At 37.1% G+C, this 19,010-nt stretch overlaps 2 protein-coding genes across 11 annotated transcripts in view; both read left to right on the top strand.

Moving 5' to 3' along the window:
• Positions 1-11,401, top strand: part of LOC111143376 (round spermatid basic protein 1) — a 50,828-nt gene extending 39,427 nt beyond the window's left edge. The window contains 3 exon segments of the mRNA XM_022497078.1: positions 4,626-4,793; positions 6,067-6,175; positions 6,815-11,401. Coding sequence (XP_022352786.1) covers positions 4,626-4,793; positions 6,067-6,175; positions 6,815-7,285 — 748 coding nt within the window. The 3' untranslated portion in view covers positions 7,286-11,401.
• Positions 11,402-13,465: 2,064 nt separating this feature from the next.
• Positions 13,466-19,010, top strand: part of LOC111143416 (putative homeodomain transcription factor 1) — a 68,270-nt gene continuing 62,725 nt past the window's right edge. For 4 of the 10 annotated variants that reach the window (XR_002640327.1, XR_002640326.1, XR_002640325.1 and 1 more), the window contains exons 1-3: positions 13,466-13,815; positions 14,127-14,201; positions 14,858-14,914. Coding sequence is in view for 3 of the 10 variants with exons in the window: in XM_022497143.1 (XP_022352851.1) it covers positions 14,157-14,201; positions 14,858-14,914 (102 nt within the window). In the remaining 7 variants the exon portion in view is untranslated. Of the gene's footprint in view, positions 13,816-14,126; positions 14,202-14,579; positions 14,625-14,857; positions 14,915-19,010 lie in introns of those variants that run through there. The other 6 variants (XR_002640328.1, XM_022497144.1, XM_022497142.1 and 3 more) reach the window with 5 other exon arrangements.

The raw sequence follows: 19,010 nt of genomic DNA, 5'->3' as shown, positions 1-19,010 counted from the left end.
TCACTAAATGGTTGTATCAAGATTTAATTCACCAGTTCTTTTTTAATGTAAATTGCTTCCAGTTTTTCAATGTAAACAGGACTTTGACAAACATGATAGTGATATGTTGGAGCCAGGCTCCCAGAGCCAATTCCACAGTGAACGAGATCACATTAGTTGCTTGATATTGACCATGTTGGGAGTATTTACACCACGGAAATAAGCAAATCAGCCATAAACAGCCATCTTCCCCTGAAGCCAGTTGTTAGGAATGTATAACACATCAGTGATTGTAGGTAGCTGGCTGGCTGGTAGGTAGATGGATCTATCTTTGTGCATATGCATGTTTATTTCTTGGTGGAAATTTTAAAGGTGCAGAGTGTATACACATTTCTAAATTGATTGAGAAGTGTACCAATATATACTCCCACCCAAATAATAAGACAGTATCCCTTTCCCCATGCCCCTCCATTAATATTTTTTTTAAACTTTGTTGCTCTGATTGGACAGAGATGTCTCATTTTAATTAATTCTTCTTTGAGGGGTTTGTAGTTCTTATTTTGTGATTCCCTTTTCATTTTCATTTAAAATTCTCTCTTTTTTTTAATGACTGTTAACTTATTTTGTGTGTTGCAGATTTTCCTGCTCATTTTTTTTCTTTCAGCTTCAGTTTTTCTTTTACTCACAGTTTTGGTGTTTTTTTGTTTGTTTGTTTTGTTTTGTTTTGTTTCCCTCTCAGTTTATTTTTCTTTACACACAGATCTGTCTTTTCCTCTGCTGTTTCTCTCCTGGTGGCCGACTTAGAAACATTCTTCTCTCATTCAGTATTACAAAATATTCATCTACATTTTCTCCTAGTACATTCATGATTTTAGTATTTACAGGTTTTACTTACCTGGTATTGATTTCAGGACAGAGTGAGGCATTCATTTTTTCTAAGTAGTTAGGCAGCTGTACCAACATCATTTATTTTATAATTTATTTTTTCTCTACTAATCTGAGGGGCTGTCAAGTTTTATTTTTATTGGGGTTAAATATTCTTGAGTGAGGCATTCAAAAGTACTTTGAATTAGAGTGAATAAATCAGAACGTAAACACTAATGTCATCATCTTGTGTTAATGAGAACTCTTTATTGCTGAAAATGGTGGAATCAATGTGAGAAGCTATCTAGTTATCAAGGGCACTGCTAATGAAGATGATCTTTGAATTTATGGACTTTAAAGTTAAGTACATGCACAGGGTTTTAAAAAATCAAATGGTACAGTAGGTTTTATAATGAAAAATTCTGGCCACCTTTCCATCCAGAGGCAAACATGTTTTTACCAGACAGAAAAGACAATTTCTGCTTTTAATTTTTGTTTTAAGACTGTGGCAGAAAACTTGTCAATTTCTTGGTATGATAAATGGGGACTTCTTCCTGTTCTCCAAACAGTTAAATGACCCTTTCTCTCCAGTTAAATGTCCCTTTCTTTACCCTCTTCTTCCCCCTTTCAACTTTTTGCCAGCTGTACTTATACATTATTGAGGTTAATTCATATTCTGTTTTAAAACCATAGTTAGGTACTATATGCTTTGTCAATAGGTGTATTCTACAGTTTGAAAGTCAGTAAATGGCATTTATATAATATCATGGGAAGGTAAGTTTATTGCAGACCTAACCAGTAGGCTAAAAATTTGTATTCTCAAGTTCCAATGTTATGTTAACATTCAAAGGGATACTATACAAAAGGATCTTTCATTCCTATATTTCATCTAGATATTGAAAATCATGAACACTTTAATTAATTTCAAGTTTGGATTGTGCTTTTTTTAAAGACAATTGTTCTATTTTCCCTTCTATTTTCTGATTTACCCCTATTTTGAAGGGGGACGTATACTTTGCTTGACCATATCCCTAATATTTTGTATTCTCTTTTTTGCTTCACATACATTTCTTCTGGAATCATACTTTCTACTCTATGACTATGACTTTGCTTTTTTAATTAGTCTTTTTTTTTTTTTTTGAGAATATTGATAGGTACCTTGGATTCTCTGCTTTTATCCTATCCTCAAGAATCCAGAACTTTAATAATATTGCCTACTCTAGCACATCATTTTTTTTTTTTTAACCTGGAAATCTTTTGGATCTCTATGTTCTCTTCAATGTGAAAAGCTTTACTTCACCATTATCAACCTAGGACTTCCCACTTAATGCGTTTCTGCATTAACCTACATTTGTCTTCTTCCTAGGCTTATTTCCTTCTGCTTTAGCACAGTCTTAAGTAAATATTCTAACAAAAGGAAGGTATTCTGAGTCATTATATGTCTGAAAATATTTTTCTCTCATTAAATAGGATTGATAGTTTAGCTGGATTCCATAGGATGTATTTTCTCTTAAAACTTCTAGCATTGCTCCAATCTCTTCTGGTGTGTACTGTTGTTCATGAGAAGTCTTAATGCCAGTGTAATTTGGGGGTTTTTTGTAGGTAATCTTTTTTCATTTCTTCTCTAAAAGTTGAATTTCATGATGTATTTGGGTCTTTCATTCTTATTCTTATGTTTAATCCTTTTTGTTGTTTGGTAGGTCCCTTAAATTTTAAAGATTCATGTCTCCTTTTCTGGGGATTTTTCTTTCTTGTTTTGGTTATCTTTTCATTTTTCTCTGTTATTTCTTTCTGAAACCACTGTTGGTTGAGTAATAGATCTCTCATTTTGATTATCCTCATACTTATTATTTTTTTGCTTTTGATTTTGGGACATTCGCTTGAGTTTTGTCTTTTAACCTTTCTTTTGAATTCTTACATTTCAGCATTGTTTATTTTGGTCTTTGTCAGGCTGCTACAGGCTATCTTCAAATAGTTGGTGATTCGTGGTTGACACATTCATATTTAGAAATAAAACATTGGGCTTACTGAGCGTTCTATTTATATTTTAGTGAGGTTTATCACTAGGTAGGTTTCATTATAGAGTTAATAGGCATAGAACTGGAAATTAAAGGATATGTCCACATGCCAGAGGATTACATTGGTTCTATTAATCTGGTAAGTTCAGTGTGTTTAGAGAAGAATACGAAGGGTTTTTGTTGTTGTTGTTTTTTCTGAAAGTTTATCAGGATGCTTTTGGTTACAGGCAACAAAAATTTTGATTCAAATTGGTTCATAAAAAAAAATGTTATCCCATGTATCAGGTGGTCCAGAAGCTTAGCTCTAGGTACCATATATATATATATATATTCTGTTTCTATTTATATACATATATGGTCAGTGACTCAGTACGTTCATCAAGGAATCAGGTCTTTTCCTTTGGTCTGCTTTGTCATTCTCTTTGCCTGGGCTTCGTAATCACAATGGTTTTCTTTATGGTTGCTGGATGACTCTGGGTATCACATACGGATCTGGTTATATGCAATATAAGAAAAACTATCTTTTCTTTTACTTCTCTCTTAGGGGCTAGGGAACTTCCCAGAAGTCTGCTGATTTCCTCTCTTAACTGCTGCCCAGAATCAGTTCATGCCCATTTTTAAATCATTCACTAGCAAGGGGAATGCACTTACCACCATTTGTCAAGATTCATTAGGATCTGCCTCTGAAGGTTGTAAATGAGGTCCTTTATAGGGCAGGAGCAGATACTCAGTGAGAATCAGTGTTTTGTCAGGGAAATAAATATGAGAGATGGATGCAGGGTGGGTCAGTCATAGTCTTTTTGTGGGGGTAGATGCCTGAGCTTATTTTATCCAGAGGGGTGGCAGGTGACTGGTTTATTTACAGAATTTCACTTTAGTTCCCCCCCTTTCTCAGCCTTACCTCATTTCTATCTATTATCATCATTATACCTGGTCCCCACCCCACCCATCCGCCACCCACCTTTGCCTCTTAGGCTTCTCTGAGGTCTTTTGGGCAGGCCAGCTGCCTTTTTAGTTGCCATTCCCTTCATGTGTATTCTAGGCCTGTGGCTTTCTCTGCTCAGTTTTATTAGTCCAAGACATTTGTAATCATTTTCCACCTTCCAGAAATTTGTTGATATTGTTCATTAACTAACTCATTTCTTTTGTTGGTTCTTATTCATTCCTTTACTGTCACCTTTAGATTACTATATTTAGAAATTTTGGTGTATATAAAAAAAGCAGAAGAGAATATAATGAATTCTCATGTATTCAGTATAACAGTTATCAGTTCATAGCCAGTTCTGTTTCATCTGTACTCCCATCCATTCATGCATTTCCTCTCTCTCACCCCTACCATATTAGTTTGAAGCCTCTTACTTTAAGATTTTAATGTAGAAGGAGATCAAGTACATTCTCAGTTTGCCATCTTGAATCAGGTCTAGTAGAATGTTTTGAGAGTTAAGATGGCTCGGGGTAGAGAAACACACAGCCTTGAATTTTTGAATTGTGTTTTCCGAGTTTAGTTTTAGAAAACTACATTTTATGTATTCTAACTACACTTGAGCCAAATCAAAGATACAGCTTTTGTGTTACCATGACATCCTTAGGGAAGAAGGTAATCTCATTAAGCTTTGCAGTATAGTATGTTAAATGCTCATGATCAGAATCATTGAATCCTTATTAGTCCTGGTCTTATTTAAAATTTGATATTTTAGCAGACTTTTTCACCTTATTGCTGTTAATACTTACCCCTGCTTTACTTTACAACCAAATCAACTCCAGATCAATGAATGAAATTAAAAATCTCCAGTACCTACCTCGGACCAGTGAACCCCGTGAAGTCCTCTTTGAAGACAGGACAAGAGCTCATGCTGACCATGTAGGTCAGGGGTTTGACTGGCAGAGTACGGCTGCTGTTGGGGTTTTGAAAGCTGTACAGTTTGGTGAATGGTAAGTTAAGGGAACTAAACTACAAGGTTGGTTAATGTTGTTTGAGAAAATGTGGACTCAATTTAAAAGGTTGGGGAGTAACCTTTTTTGAAATTGTGGTAACATATACATAACAAAATAAAAAATGAAAAATTTTTTAAATGAAAAATCTTTGCCATTTTAAGTGTACATTTCAGAGGTGTTATGTATATTTACATTATTGTGAAGCAGACTTAGAGAACTTTTTGTCTTGCAAAACTGTTAACTCTATACCCATTAGACAATAACTGCCTTTCTCCTCTCTCCCCAGCTCCTGGTACCCTTCATTGTACTTTCTGTTTTGTGAATTTGACTACTTTAAATACGTCATATAAGTGGAATCATACAGTAGTTTTTCGTGACTGGCTTATTTTTGTTAGCATAATATCCTCAGGGTTCATCCATATGGTACCAAGTGCTATAATTTCTTTCCTTTTTAAGGCTGAATAGTATTCCATTATATGTATATGGCACATTTTGTTTCTCTGCTTCATTCTTCAGTGAGCACGTGGGTTGCTTCCACCTTTTGGCTGCTGTGAACAAGTATCTCTTCCTGCCTCTGCTTTCAGTCTTTTGGGTATATACCCAGAAGTGGAATTGCTAGATCATTTCATAATTCTATTTTTAATTTTTGGAGGAACTGCTATACTGTTTACAATAGTGGCTGTACCCTTTTACATTCAATTGGAACCAAAAGCTCAGAGCATTGAATTTAGCTTATTTTAAAACTGTTTTGTTTTTCATATTTATAACTTCAGGGCCTTCAGTATTCCTATAGTTTGCTCTAACCTTTTTTAGAAGTATAGTTCAATCATAGCTGGATGTATTTCAAGTACATTGCTTAGCTTTTTTTCCCTTTCTCCTTTGGAAACTGAAGGCATGATATTTATGTGGCTGATAATGTTTTCTCTCCACTTTGTTCCATCCTGACGATGACATTACTGGGTGGCCTGGAAATGGGGCAGTGTGGTGAGAAGATGCAGATGTAGCTAGTTTAGAATGAAACTGCTTTTAGTCATTGTTATTTTGATTTTGTAACAACTGATCTAGTTTTCATTTTTTTAAAAACAGCTTTATTGGTGTTTTATTTATTTTTTAAATCTTGATTAAAAAAACAAATGTACACTCTGTTTGTAGGAGCTGTGGGTCTACTTTTAGGCTAGTAGTAGCATTTCCAGGAATAGGAGAAATGAAATTTGTCATCATCTTCCATTATGAGATGCATGTTTCTAAAATTTGATTTTGTTAATCTTAGGAGTGACCAACCTCGCATAACCAAAGATGTGATTTGTTTTCATGCTGAGGATTTTACTGATGTTGTACAGAGACTTCAGTTAGACCTTCATGAACCCCCGGTTTCCCAGGTAAAACTCTTGCTTTTTTATTACCTTTCGAGTGAGATAATAGAAATAAGTGCCTGTTACCCGTTTTATTTTGCATTTGATCTTATAGTTGGATACACGGGATGGCAAATTTAATTTTATTACTATTAAAAGATATATGTGGAGTGTGTCAGAAAGTCACTGAAACAGAGCTTCCCAAGCAGAATGCTTGCAGTCTTTAATCTTTGGGATGCCAGGTGGGCCCAGATGGCCAGAGGGTCTAAGCTGCTCAGTTTTGGCTGGCAGTAGTCTCAGCTGATAACCCCATTGTCCTGTGTGTCCTTAACCTGCAGAAGGTTGAAGAACACAGGAGCAGGTAAATGTTGCCCTTCTATGTGGCAGAGAATTCATTATTGATACCTAGCTAGGTTTTGGAATAGTTGCTTAAATAGTTCCTTAGGCCATCCTGACTTTAACCTGTAATTTGTTACTAGAGAGGTAGAAAGTATGAGAAAAAGTGTTTCCCAACCATTATAGGCAATTTCAGAAAGTTGTCTGTTACTTAGTATTGCTTGGCTTTAATTTGGCTCTACTACTGTTACCCTGTATTCATTCTGATATTTTATTTGACAAAATTATTACATATTTTAAAGTGTCATGCAACTTCTCTTTTCCCTGCAGTGTGTACAGTGGGTGGATGAAGCGAAACTAAACCAAATGAGGCGGGAAGGCATTCGCTACGCCAGAATTCAGCTGTGTGACAATGATATTTACTTCATCCCTAGAAATGTCATTCATCAGTTCAAAACCGTGTCAGCAGTGTGCAGCTTAGCTTGGCATATAAGGCTTAAACAGTACCACCCGGTTGTGGAAGCCACTCACAACACAGAAAGCAGTTCTACCGTGGACTGTGATTTAACCGGAAAGCAAGAATTAGAAGTTGACTCGCAGTGTGTGAGGGTAAAAACTGAATCCGAGGAAACATGCAGAGAGATGCAGCTTTTGACAACTGCTTCATCGTCCTTTCCTTCATCGGAACTTAAACTACAGCAAGATCAGATAACTCAGCCTATTCCAGTTTTAAAGGTGGAAAGTAGACTGGACTCTGACCAGCAACACAATCTACAGGAACATTCGAGCACTCCTGTGTGATATGTACATACTCAAACACGTTTTTTAACTTTTTTAAATTTTGATGTGAAGTTATAGTTTTATAACTGGCTTAAGTTAAGTTTTATTGGAGAAATCTTGCCTATAATTCTATAAAGAGAAATGACATTCCACAAATGTCAAGCATATCTTTTTTACACAGATTATGCAAAGTTAAGAGTTGTATCTTATCCCGTTAGTACAGTATGTAATAGTGGGTCTGCTGCTACTTTCTGTTTTAAGGTGTGAGGTAACAATTCAATCTCTTCTTCAAATCAAACTGAGAATTCTCGGGAATAACAGATTCTTATTTGGTAAATTATTCACTTCCCTTAATTTTATCTTGCCTTGTCTCTTGCCATATTTGCTGTTTTTACGATAGAAGATCAGACTTATGCTTTGGTACTTGTGTCTTTATGACACAGATTCAGTTTCTACAGTAAAGATGGCATAGGTTGCAAGAAAGAGTTCCTGCATCTTGTACGTGGGCAAGTAAGTTCCAACCATAAAGAACAGGTAGTTTCTAAGGAAAATTCAGTGGCTCTCTGGTTTCTTAACAAAAGAGAAAGCACAGCACTTTCTGATCCAAACTGTCTTTTTTGTATCTGTTATTTAAAGCCCAGTGGATATTTCAATTAAAAATATCTAAAGATGAATAGTCCTTGGTCATTCATTTTCCATGGTTCATTAATCTCTTCTAGAATACATGGTAACTGTGGAAGATAATTGGGTAAAAGAGATAATGTTGACATGATACTCTATCATTCTGTTACCTAGCATTCTCACACATTGTGTGGATACTTTTGCTTCCTAAATTGATCATGAGTATCAAACTTAGAGAATGATATCAATCTTTCTGATGAGGCTGCCATATTTTGTGCATGAAACTTAGGAAAAACTGTTTTTGTCACTTGGCATCAACTTCTTCATGATAAAGATCAGTTGATACACTTCAATTCACAGTTTTAACTGGTGAATACTTGGGTTTATTTACTATTATCCTGTGTTGCTATGGCCTAATAAAGAATATGGCACTAGACTTCATCCTAGAGCTTCAGGTAACCTACTGCTTAGTGCCCGAGTACTTAAAAAAAAATTTTTTTTTTTTTCCTGAACAGGCACAGTTCATATAGCTAGTGTAGTCTTAACTTTCTATTATTTTAGAATGTTAACATGATACACATTTCACTTTCTCTTAGTTAATAATACAATAGGCCTTTTGTTCATTAAAGGAAGAGTATTCCCCACACCTAAGACCAGATTCTTGTATCTACCTGGTTATTGTGCAATTTGGAGATTTTTTTTCCTGGAGGGTGAGATTTGGAATATTTACATTAACATAGGCAAAAAAGATGCTGCTTTATTATGTCTGTCACCATGAAAACTTAGCTGCATCTTTTAAAATATCAAATATGAATTTTCTCTAAAATATTCTGAAATAGGCTAAATCTTATATAAATATTACGTTGTGCAATATTGTTGTGTAGTTAAATGCATATTAGCAAAGTATAGAGGTCACTGTGTAAACCGATAGAAAAGTAACCATCAGCAAATACTGCAGTGATTAGTTAGAATCTGTATTATTCCTTATATATATGTATATGTATGTATTCTCTGTTACAAAGGATGAAGACAAATAGAGAAACATTTCAATGTAAACATTTATGAATTGGAAGTGATGTTGGTTTTAGTTATCTTTGTAAATAAGGTAATTAGAATGGTATGAAAAGTAATGTGATTATTGCAGGGGTGTTTTAAAATCTTGGGTATAAATTCTAGGGTAAATTCTAGTTTATCAAGACTAGTTTTTAAAGGGACCTGCCTTTGAGGGTGTTTTTTGTTATTTTGGAGGGGGGGAGGGGTTAATCACAAAAGTATGTGGATTTGGGTTTTCTTGTTTTTGTTTTTCTGTCCAGAAGAATTTCATAGAGCTTTACTAGGCTGTGCAAAGTAGAATTCTTCTCAGGCAACATTTGCTTTTTAAAATAATCATGAAGAACAAGGTTGTTAAAGCAAAAACTTTTTTTATTTTTATTTTTCTTGTCTTCCAAGATCCGATTTCCCATTTCCCACTTGCCATCCAGCAGATGCCATCTGTCATCTAAGCTGGTCATTACTAATAAACAAGGAGACTGTCTCCTGACAGCCAGCACTGTGTATAATCACTCAGGAACCAGCGGATCTGCAAAGACCTACAATCAAAAGCAAATCCCCATTTTCCTTTTATAAACATTCTACCCTCACCTCCAATATAAACACATTAAAAGAGTATACAAATGTTTAAAATCATGTACTAATAAATTCATTGTATGTTAGAATTGCAATAGAATGGAGAGAGAAACATTTAGCTAGTAATGTATCTGGAAACTGAATGTCCTATGTGAGTATTAGATTTAATAGCATGCTTTAAAGACTGATGAATATAAAGCTCAAGTTTTGAGTTCCTTACTGCTTTCAAAGTTGTATCCTAGTTGAGTGATACAAATGATTGCAACTTTTCTAAATCTTGAAATTATTTGGTTTGGTGGAGTGAGGCATGGAGCAATCTGGCGTCTTCTGATTTGTAAAGTAGTGATGGCAGTGAAGTTGTAACTGAAATTTAAGCTGATCTTCCTTTTTGGTATATTATCTGTTGTGCCAACTCTTTGAGATTACTTGCAGAATGTGGCTGTAAGTTTGAGTATTTTGTGGAGCAGAGGGATATTTTAAAAATGTGCTTAAGGAAAGGACCCAATAAATGAATATTCCTAACTTAGTAACTAGAATGATTTTATGGTATTCATAAATAAGGATAAATGTCTTTTCCCCCTGCCCCAGAAGCATTCTGTAATTACCAAGATATGCTAGGAGTAGGATTATGATTCAGAGGTATCCCAAATTCATAAAGCAATAATAAAAACCTACATATTAGTTTTCCCTTCCAAAGTTTCAACTCTTTAAAAATGAATTCCTAAGCTTAATTGTACTTTTAATTTGCTTATTCAGTGCTTAGAATTTGTCTGACTGGTACTTTATTATTTTTAATTAAAAAACGAGAGGTGCCCTTTCCCCTTGGAGACAGTTGGAATATCAGTTGACTAATACTACAAGCTCTTGGGGAAAATGGAGCTTGTTAAAACCCTTTACCAAACCTTAGGAAAAGATGTAACATCTTGCGTCAGTCTTAATAGGTATAAAGTTCATACTTAATGCCTGGAGAAACTTTTGCTTATTGCCTTTCCCTCTATAAATAGTGTCTAGAATGAAAACTAATTTAGAAACAAGACTCCAAGATTCAAGAAAACCCTTAGTGAATATATTCTTGATCATTAATATTAGCCCATTATATTTTCATCTGTATTTGCCATTTAAAATTTATTTACATTTATACCTTTAGGATAATTGAGTTTGTGTCTTTCTGATCTATTTTATCATTGCTACAGGTTTAAAAAAAGCCTTTCACTAGTACATGGCAGAAATTCATATTTCTGCTAAGTTTTTTTTTAAACAAGTTGTAGCTGTATTTATTGGTCATGCAGTAAGTAGAGGAAATGTACAAGACAAATGTTTTTCTTTAGCACATAAGGGACCTATCCTCATCCTGAAAGTTTGTTGCTTTAAAAGCAAGTATCTCCATAAATATTATGGCCTTCCATTTTCTTCATAAATTTTTTATGATCCACTTGTGCATGTAGTTGAGACCACTGTCTCTTAATATAGCACTTTTCAATTCTCTAAAGAAATACTTATGTACTACTTCTATCACATGTTGTAAATTTTCATGTAATAGTGTTTTCTGTGACTAAACTCCATTTTGATTGGCAGCTAAGACTTTTTTTTTTCCTGTGGCTTTAATTTATCTAAGAGGTCTTTGCATATAGATGAAATGTATAATTTGCCTGGCGGACTATTTGCGTTGTGTGGCCTTAGTTTGTTTATTGACATTAACGAGTGTTTTAAAAAGGTTTTTAATGAATAGTCTTAAATCTAAATTTGTGTGAATAATAATCCTTTTAACACAGTGCTTTTTTGTAGCTGTCTAAGTGTGTTAAATTGTTAAGCTATTTCTTTGTAAAATAGGACAATGGAATGCATAGAGGTTTTTTTTTCCCCCTGTAAAGTATTTTTTTAATAAACAGAAGTCTGATTTGTCCTTTACTTATGTTTCATGAGAAAATGAATAGTGCATGTAAATTCTGGCTACCTGGAACCTGTTTTTAAAATATTAATCCCCCACTTTCTGTGTACCCTGTCATTTCCTAATCTTTTAGAAAATCTTGTGACTTTTCTTCCCTAAAGAAAAGGGGATGCATACAGAAATGCAACTAGTTTTTGGGATGAAGAAAAACTACACTTGGCATTTGTGGCACTTGTGCCTTCTGATGCTTATATCTACTTGAGAGGACAATCAAATTTTTAATTTAAAATTTTAAAATTAAAATTTTAATTTTTAATTTTAATTGATATTTTTCAAAGTATGTGCAAACAGTGTTAGTTAATGAAGGTGGTGATAGACATTTTGGATGTCATTGATGTATTAAGTGACACAATGCAATGGATTTTTTTTCCTCAGGAATTTTTGTGTGAACTTCTCTTTGAGATACTTAGTAAGTCCTGATAGACCTTGGTTGTGATTAGGAACCGAGAAGGAAGGGAATTAATGTTCTCTGAGTAACTGCCAAGGGCCAGGCACTTTCTAGGAGGGTATCTCATTTAATCTTCACAGCCTTTAGTATTTAGTACGAAGATAACAATACGGTGAGAAAATAGGCTTGTTAGGTCGAATAAATTGCATAAGATCACAGTTCTTTAATTGAAGCAGGGATCTAAATGCAGTTCTTCGTTCAAAGCCCATGCAGTGCTCAGTGGCAGCCTTAGAAAGCACTGAGAACTTGGTAAAAAGGGTCATTCGGAAGATGATTTGCTACTTCCTACTATTCCAAAATGCAACTTACTGATTTCAATTCTTCCATGAATCCCACCCCCCAAAGTCTCTGTGCACTAAGCAGTGAAGTAAAATGTAATTTGTCTTAAAGCAAATATTTAGATAGACAGTGATGACCTTTTCATTTGTCATTTATCCGTTTTTAAGTTGGCCATTTTTCCTGAAACCCAATAGAATTAAAGGGAAAAGCTGTCAGGAAGCAAAACCATAAGTGTACAATATAAAAAATAATTTAAGCCCGGGTGAAATAATTTTTAATTAATTCTGTGGGATTTACTTTTACTTCTTAGTGGCTTTTTCCTTTCAGTAAAATGGGACTTCACCTTACCCCCGATTTAATATGTTTTTAAAACCTAGAACCACATTTCTTAGGCTTTCTGAAGTGGTACCCGGTGTGATCCTTATCTTTTACTAGCTTTACCTGACTCAGATGCTTCATGCTGAGCAAGCATGGACACTGCTTCAAGTGGAGTGGGAATGGCCGTTAGGGGTCAGTGTTCCATGAATGGCCAAAAAACCCAAAAACCGAAAACAAAAACCCGTGCAGTATAGAGGACGAGCGCAGCTTAAAATCTTGCTAAGGTACTCTTTAAATATTCATAGAGCGCAACCATTCCATTATCCTGACCTCAATCAGCCTGGACGAAAGGAAGCGAATCCCTAAGCCGCAGCCCACCTCGCCCTTCGTCCCAGGACGGCGTAAATTCAGAACATCTGTTCATTTAGTCAAGAACCTATGTGCCAGGCCCCAGGCTCTGACCTCACGGAGCCCATAGCCCTTTAGGGAAGACGGATAGTAAATATTGAAGTACAAAGAAACCTGTAAAACAAAGATAAGTGTTACAAAGGAAGGAACTGGGAGCTATTAGAACACCATGACCGACCCCCTTTAGATCGATGGCTGGGAAAGTCATTTCTGAGGAAGTGACCTGGAGGCTGATCCGAGGCAGCTGCCTGGGCCTGGACGCTCCCGTGGCTCCCAACCCCTCCAACACCGAGGAGGCTCGGCGGGCCGGGCCTGGGCGGGGGCGGAGCCACCTTAGCAGCAAAACCCGGAAAGCGGAAGCCGCAGCGGGGCTGCACTGTGGTCTGCGGCGCGGCCCTCGCCCAGCTCTCGGCTGGCTGAGTCACGGCCCGCAGGCCGGCCCGGCCTAGCGGGACGCACGCTCGCAGCCCCGCAGCCGCAGCCTCCTGCGCCGGGCGGCCTTTGCCCCTCACCGGAACAGCCGGCACTGAGTCTTCGGCCATTGCCTTAGCCTACTCTGGCGGCGGGCGAAGACCTCCTTCACTTTTTACCCCCCTCCTTTCCCAGTTCCTTGTTCGCTTCTCGGGGGGGCGGCGGGGGGCCGTCTGGTGACCCTGTAGGTCGGGCTTGGAGGGCGCCGGGTCTGCGGCAACAGAGTGCCCTCCTCTGGGCGCTGGGCGGCCTGCTGCCTCCGAGGCCCGGGCGGCCTCCGCGGTCTCCATGGTAACGGCCGCGCTGGCTTCTCCGCCTCGGGGGGAAGATGCGGCCTGCGGGGCCGGCCGTCTCGCCCCCTGCCTCATCGCGGGGCCGGGGCCACTGAGGAGGAAGGTCCCGGCCACCGGACTGCGGGGCAGCGGGCACCAGGTGAGAGCCGGACGCCGGCGAGAGGAGGAGGGGGGTGCAGCTCAGCTCCAGCCAGCACCCTTTCCCCTGCCCTGCATCCCTCAACACACTCGCACCAAATATCGCAGAGAGGCTTCTCGGGGCGCCACTGCGCCAGAGGTTTTTGGTTTGCTTCTGTTTTTGTCTTTTTTTTTTTTTTTTTTCCTGGCAAACAGCCGGAGAGAGACAGCAGCTCATGGAGAGGCTGAGAGAAGCGATTTTGGCGTTCTCCCCAAACTGGGAGAGCACCTTTCAGCAACCGGACTCACCGACTGGTTTTCCTTCATTTTCAGTGAAATCCCATTCCCTGTCTGGAGACACAGATGGCCTCAAATGAGAGAGATGCTATATCGTGGTACCAAAAGAAGGTAATATCAATTTTTTTTTTTTTTTTTTTTGTAAAGCATCATTCCTTCCAAAAGCTCCCGCAAAGAATATCCCGTTAGTTTCTCCTAGGCTTGGTAGTGCCAGAAATTCCTGCATGGTATCTTTCAACTTACATGGAAGACCTGATGCACAAGGTCATTAGGTCTTATAAACTCAGTTCCACGTCCCTGAATAAGATTTTCTAGTCCCCTCCCTCCTCCAGACCGCATCACAGTGCTGTGCTATACAGCAAGGCTTTGAAAGTTCGCTTCTGATCAAACTGCTGGGTTTTTTTAGACCTGAAACTTTTATCTTCACAGCTCAGATTGATACTGTCACCAGTCTTATTGAGCTGCCTGTTACCTTTTATTCCTCTCTAGTTTTCCTACTGATGTTTTCCTTACGAAGTGGAAATATCTTGTAAGGTAATAATTTGAAATATTTTGGACATTGCTTTTTAACTTACCTTTAGATCCAGCCGCTTTTAGAATTTTGAAGGAAATGGCCTTTGGAAACAATAATTTATTCTAACCTCGGAGAATCATAATCATTTCCAGATAGCTTATTGATACTTAATAGTTTCATGACTTGTGTGAGATTTGACCTCAGTGGAAAGATTTTTCCTTTGCATCATTTAATAGCCTGCTCCCTGTTTCAGATTGGAGCATATGATCAGCAGATCTGGGAAAAGTCAATCGAACAGACTCAGATTAAGGTAAATTGATTTCTTTGATTCTAGCTTTGTTTTGCTGAATTAATGTGAAGAATGGATTGTACTTTTTATAAAATCTGCCCTTATCACCAATTGTGGCTATTCTTTATTCTTTGGCGTTTCTAAGGAAGACAACATTGCAAGCAGAATGACAAATGACAATTGACATTTGGCCTCAGTATCAGGGAAATAGAAAGGAGTGGTTGGTCTACAATGAATTAGAAAGCAAATGTCACCTGTAAAGGGGGCTGTGGCTGCTTAATGCTGGCCAGCTTTACTCTGGGGCAATGCAGCCCTGGGACTGCCAGAGCTTCAGAGTTTTCAAGAGAAGCTGGGAAGATGCATTTTAATGTGAAATATCCAGATTTTTTTAGAGTGTCTTCCCTTCTCCCACCTTTCCTCCTCCTCCTCTCTCACCTCATTCTCCTCTTTTTTTTTTTTTTTTCCTTCTTTCTCCTTTTTCTCTTCCTGTGCAAGCCAAATCAAATCCATTTGTGACCTGAATCACTTTTTCAATTACTGGTTTAGAGTATGGTCTTAAGTTTTCAATTCTTTCAGAACTGAGCAGATTCTTAGGGTAATTTCATTTTAACCAACCAAAAACTGACATGGATTCAGAATGCCAGTTTATTAATTTATAGTAGTGGAGGGAAGGATTAAACAACTTAATGTTCCAAAGTCAGGGTTGTGGGCTCAAGATGTGCTGGGGAGATGGAACGATGGTGCAGATTAGTCATGGGAAGGTTGCTTGGTAGCCGTATGTAATTGGATAGATGTGGAAAAAGATGTGGAAAAAGCCTAAAGACCATCCCCGCCCTTAAAAGAATGTCTCTCTATATGACTTTAATACTTAGATCTATGGATTCAGGGTCTCACTTCTTTGGAAAGTGCTGAATAATGGCTGGCAGATTCTTGTTTTTGGACCTTGCTATTTTATTTACTGCAGACCCTTTCTTAACACTTTAAAAAAATGTATTACACCCACACATACATATCATTTAATAGTTCTGTTTATCTCTAAGTCACATTGATTAGACTGGGGCGTTTAAATCTTGGGTGAAATATATTTAACCAACACTTGTAGGGTGCATTCTTTTTATGGGTCAATCAACTCACGAGTTCTTGGAACTACATGATACATGGCTAACTTTCACAATTTTGTACAGTCCTTGATTTTTCTATATTAAAGGGACATGGGGTAGGATGAATAACACCCACATTTTATTTTGTAATTCTCTAAACCCTGTCCTGTTAGTCTTTGGGGGTTGCTGTAAAGTACTGATGGTAAGGTGTAATGGAAATAGCACAGAACTGGGAGTTAGATCTTCTTTTTGTGATCTCTAACCTTGTGATCTTGAGCAGCACTGTAGTTTTCTTGAGTTTTGGTTTCCTTATCCTTAAGAAGGTTCTATTACTGCTATAAACTTGCCTTACCTTCTTCTGCTGCCCAACTAAAGATTTTCTCGTCTCTTAATTCCATGCCATTTTATGCTTACCTACCTTTTAGTAAACCATATCAAAGTTACTTGTTAACCTGTACATCTTCATAGGCCTCGAGGGTAGGAATTGTGTTGGTATTACATTCTTAGACTGTCTTGCTTCATACTAGGAACTCGGTGTCTGTTGCTGTGTTTAATTAACACTACCTGTTATGTCTGTTTTTATTCATTGTTCTGTCATAAGGTAATCTACCTAATAACTCCTTAACGTATACTTGTAATTTAGCAGCAGTGGAAAGAATAAAATTAAAGACAACTCTAAAGAATTTGCTGAGCTGATGTACCAATGTTCTAGGTGCTAAGAATATAGCAAACAAGAGACACCTGAATTTCATAGTCTAATGGTGGTGGGAGAAAAACTGAGATATCTTTTTAAATATGTTTAAGTCTAAATATGTTTAAGTCTTAGACAAAAATTGACCAAAGTGTAGGATACAAAGTATTTAGTGCAATTTAAAAACAGATTGTACAAATATAAATTTTTAAAAAATCAAAATTAATGAGCAATATTAACTTGAGATCACCTACAATAAAATTAGAAATTACATAATAAAAATACAATTTGAGTCAAGAATATACAATGGGGAAAACACAGCCTCTTCGGGGCACCCAGGCAGCTCAGTTGGCTAAGTGACTGCCTTCAGCTGAGGTTATGATCTTAGGGTTCTGGGATGGAGCCCCACGTTGGGCTTCCTGCTCATTTGGGGAGTCTACTTATTCCTCTGACCCTTTCCCTTCTCCTGCTCATGAACGCTTGCTCTCTCTCTCTCTCTCTCTCTCTCGAATAAGTAAATAAAATCTTAAAAAAAAAAAAGACACTCTTCAACAAATGGTACTGGGAAAACTGGACAGCTGCATGCAAAAGAATGAAATTGGACTACTTTCTTGTACCATACACAAAAATAACTCAAGATGCATTAAAGATCTAAATGTGAGACCTGAAAACATGAAACTCCTAGAAGAAAATAGCCAGTTATTTCTTTGACATTGGCCCTAGAAATTCTAGATATGTCTTCTCAGGCAAGGGAAGCAAAAACAAAATTGAGCTATTGGGACTACACCAAAATCAAAAGCTTTTGCTCAGTGGAGGAAACCATCAACAAAACAAAAAGGCAATCTACTGAATGGGAGAAAATATTTGCAAATGATATATCCAATAGGGGTTATCATCCAAAGAACTCATATAATTCAAGACTAAAAAAGCAAATAATCTGATTAAAATGGGCAGATGACCTAAATAGATATTTGTCCAAGGGGAGGACATATAGATAGCCAACAGACGCATGAACAGAAGCTCAACATCACTCATCATCGAAACCATGATGAGATGTCACCTCGTACTAGTCAGAATGGCTAAACTCAAAAACACAGGAACTAACAAGCACTGGTGAGGATGTGGAGGAAAAGGAAACCTTGTGCACTATTGGTGGGAATGTGAATTGGTGCAGCCACTGTGGAAAACAGGATGGAAGTTGCTCAAAAAATTAAAGAATTACCATATGATCTAGTAATTCTACCGGGTATTTACCTAAAGAAAACAAAAACACTACTTCAAAAAAGATATTTGTACCCCTATGTTATTGCAGCATCATTGACAATAGCCAAGATACAGAAGCAACCCAAGTGTCCATCAGTAGATGAATGGATAAAGAAGTGGGGTGTGTATATGTGTATATATATATATACACACACATATATACACACATATATATACGTATAATATATACATACATATGTGTGGGTATATATATACATATATGTGTGTGAGTGTGTATATATATATATACATATATATATATGTGTATGAATATTAATAAAGAATGGGATCTTGCTATCTGAACAACTTGGATGGACCCAGAGGATATAATGTTAAGTGAAATGAGTGAGAAAGAGAAAGACAAATACCATATGATTTCACTCATGTGGAATTTATGAAACAAAAAATGAACAAACAAAAAAGGAGACAAAACAGACTCAAATACAGAGAACAAACTGGTGGTTGGCAGAGAGGAAGTGGATGATGATGGATGGGTAAAATAGATCAAAGGGATTAAGAGGATACTTATTGTAATTACCAAAACTACACACCTGAAAATAGGTGAGTTTTATAATATGTAAATTGTATCTCAATATAACTATTTTCTTAGGTCATGCCAATGGAAAAACATAGAAATCATAACGTTGCACACAAGAATGTCATACATATTCCCAATGGAAACTATCTTCTAAAATTCCTTAATTGGGAGAGTATATTAAATTTAAGGTCTAACATCATTTTCAGTGATGAAGCTCAACGTAGTCACTTCCATATCCCTTGGGATATATTTACTAAGATGAGTGTTCTAATATTTTTTCTTTTTTTTTTTTTTTAAGTTTTCATTTAAATTCTTGTTAACATACAGGGTAATATTAGTTTCAGGTATACAACATAGTAATTCAACACTTCCATACATCACCTGGTGCTCATCAGGACAAGTGCCCTCCTTAATCCCCTTGGCCTATTTCACCCATCTTCCCACACACCGACCCCCTGGAAACCAGGAGTTTGTTCTCTATAGTTAAGAGTCTGTCTTTTAGGGGGTCTGGGTGGCTCAGTTGTT

This window comes from Enhydra lutris, unplaced genomic scaffold (assembly GCF_002288905.1).
Source record: "Enhydra lutris kenyoni isolate GAN:26980312 unplaced genomic scaffold, ASM228890v2 scaffoldscaffold9, whole genome shotgun sequence".
Lineage (NCBI taxonomy): Eukaryota > Metazoa > Chordata > Mammalia > Carnivora > Mustelidae > Enhydra > Enhydra lutris.
Note: the sequence above shows the minus strand (reverse complement) of the source record. Positions and strands in the feature narration are given on the sequence as shown.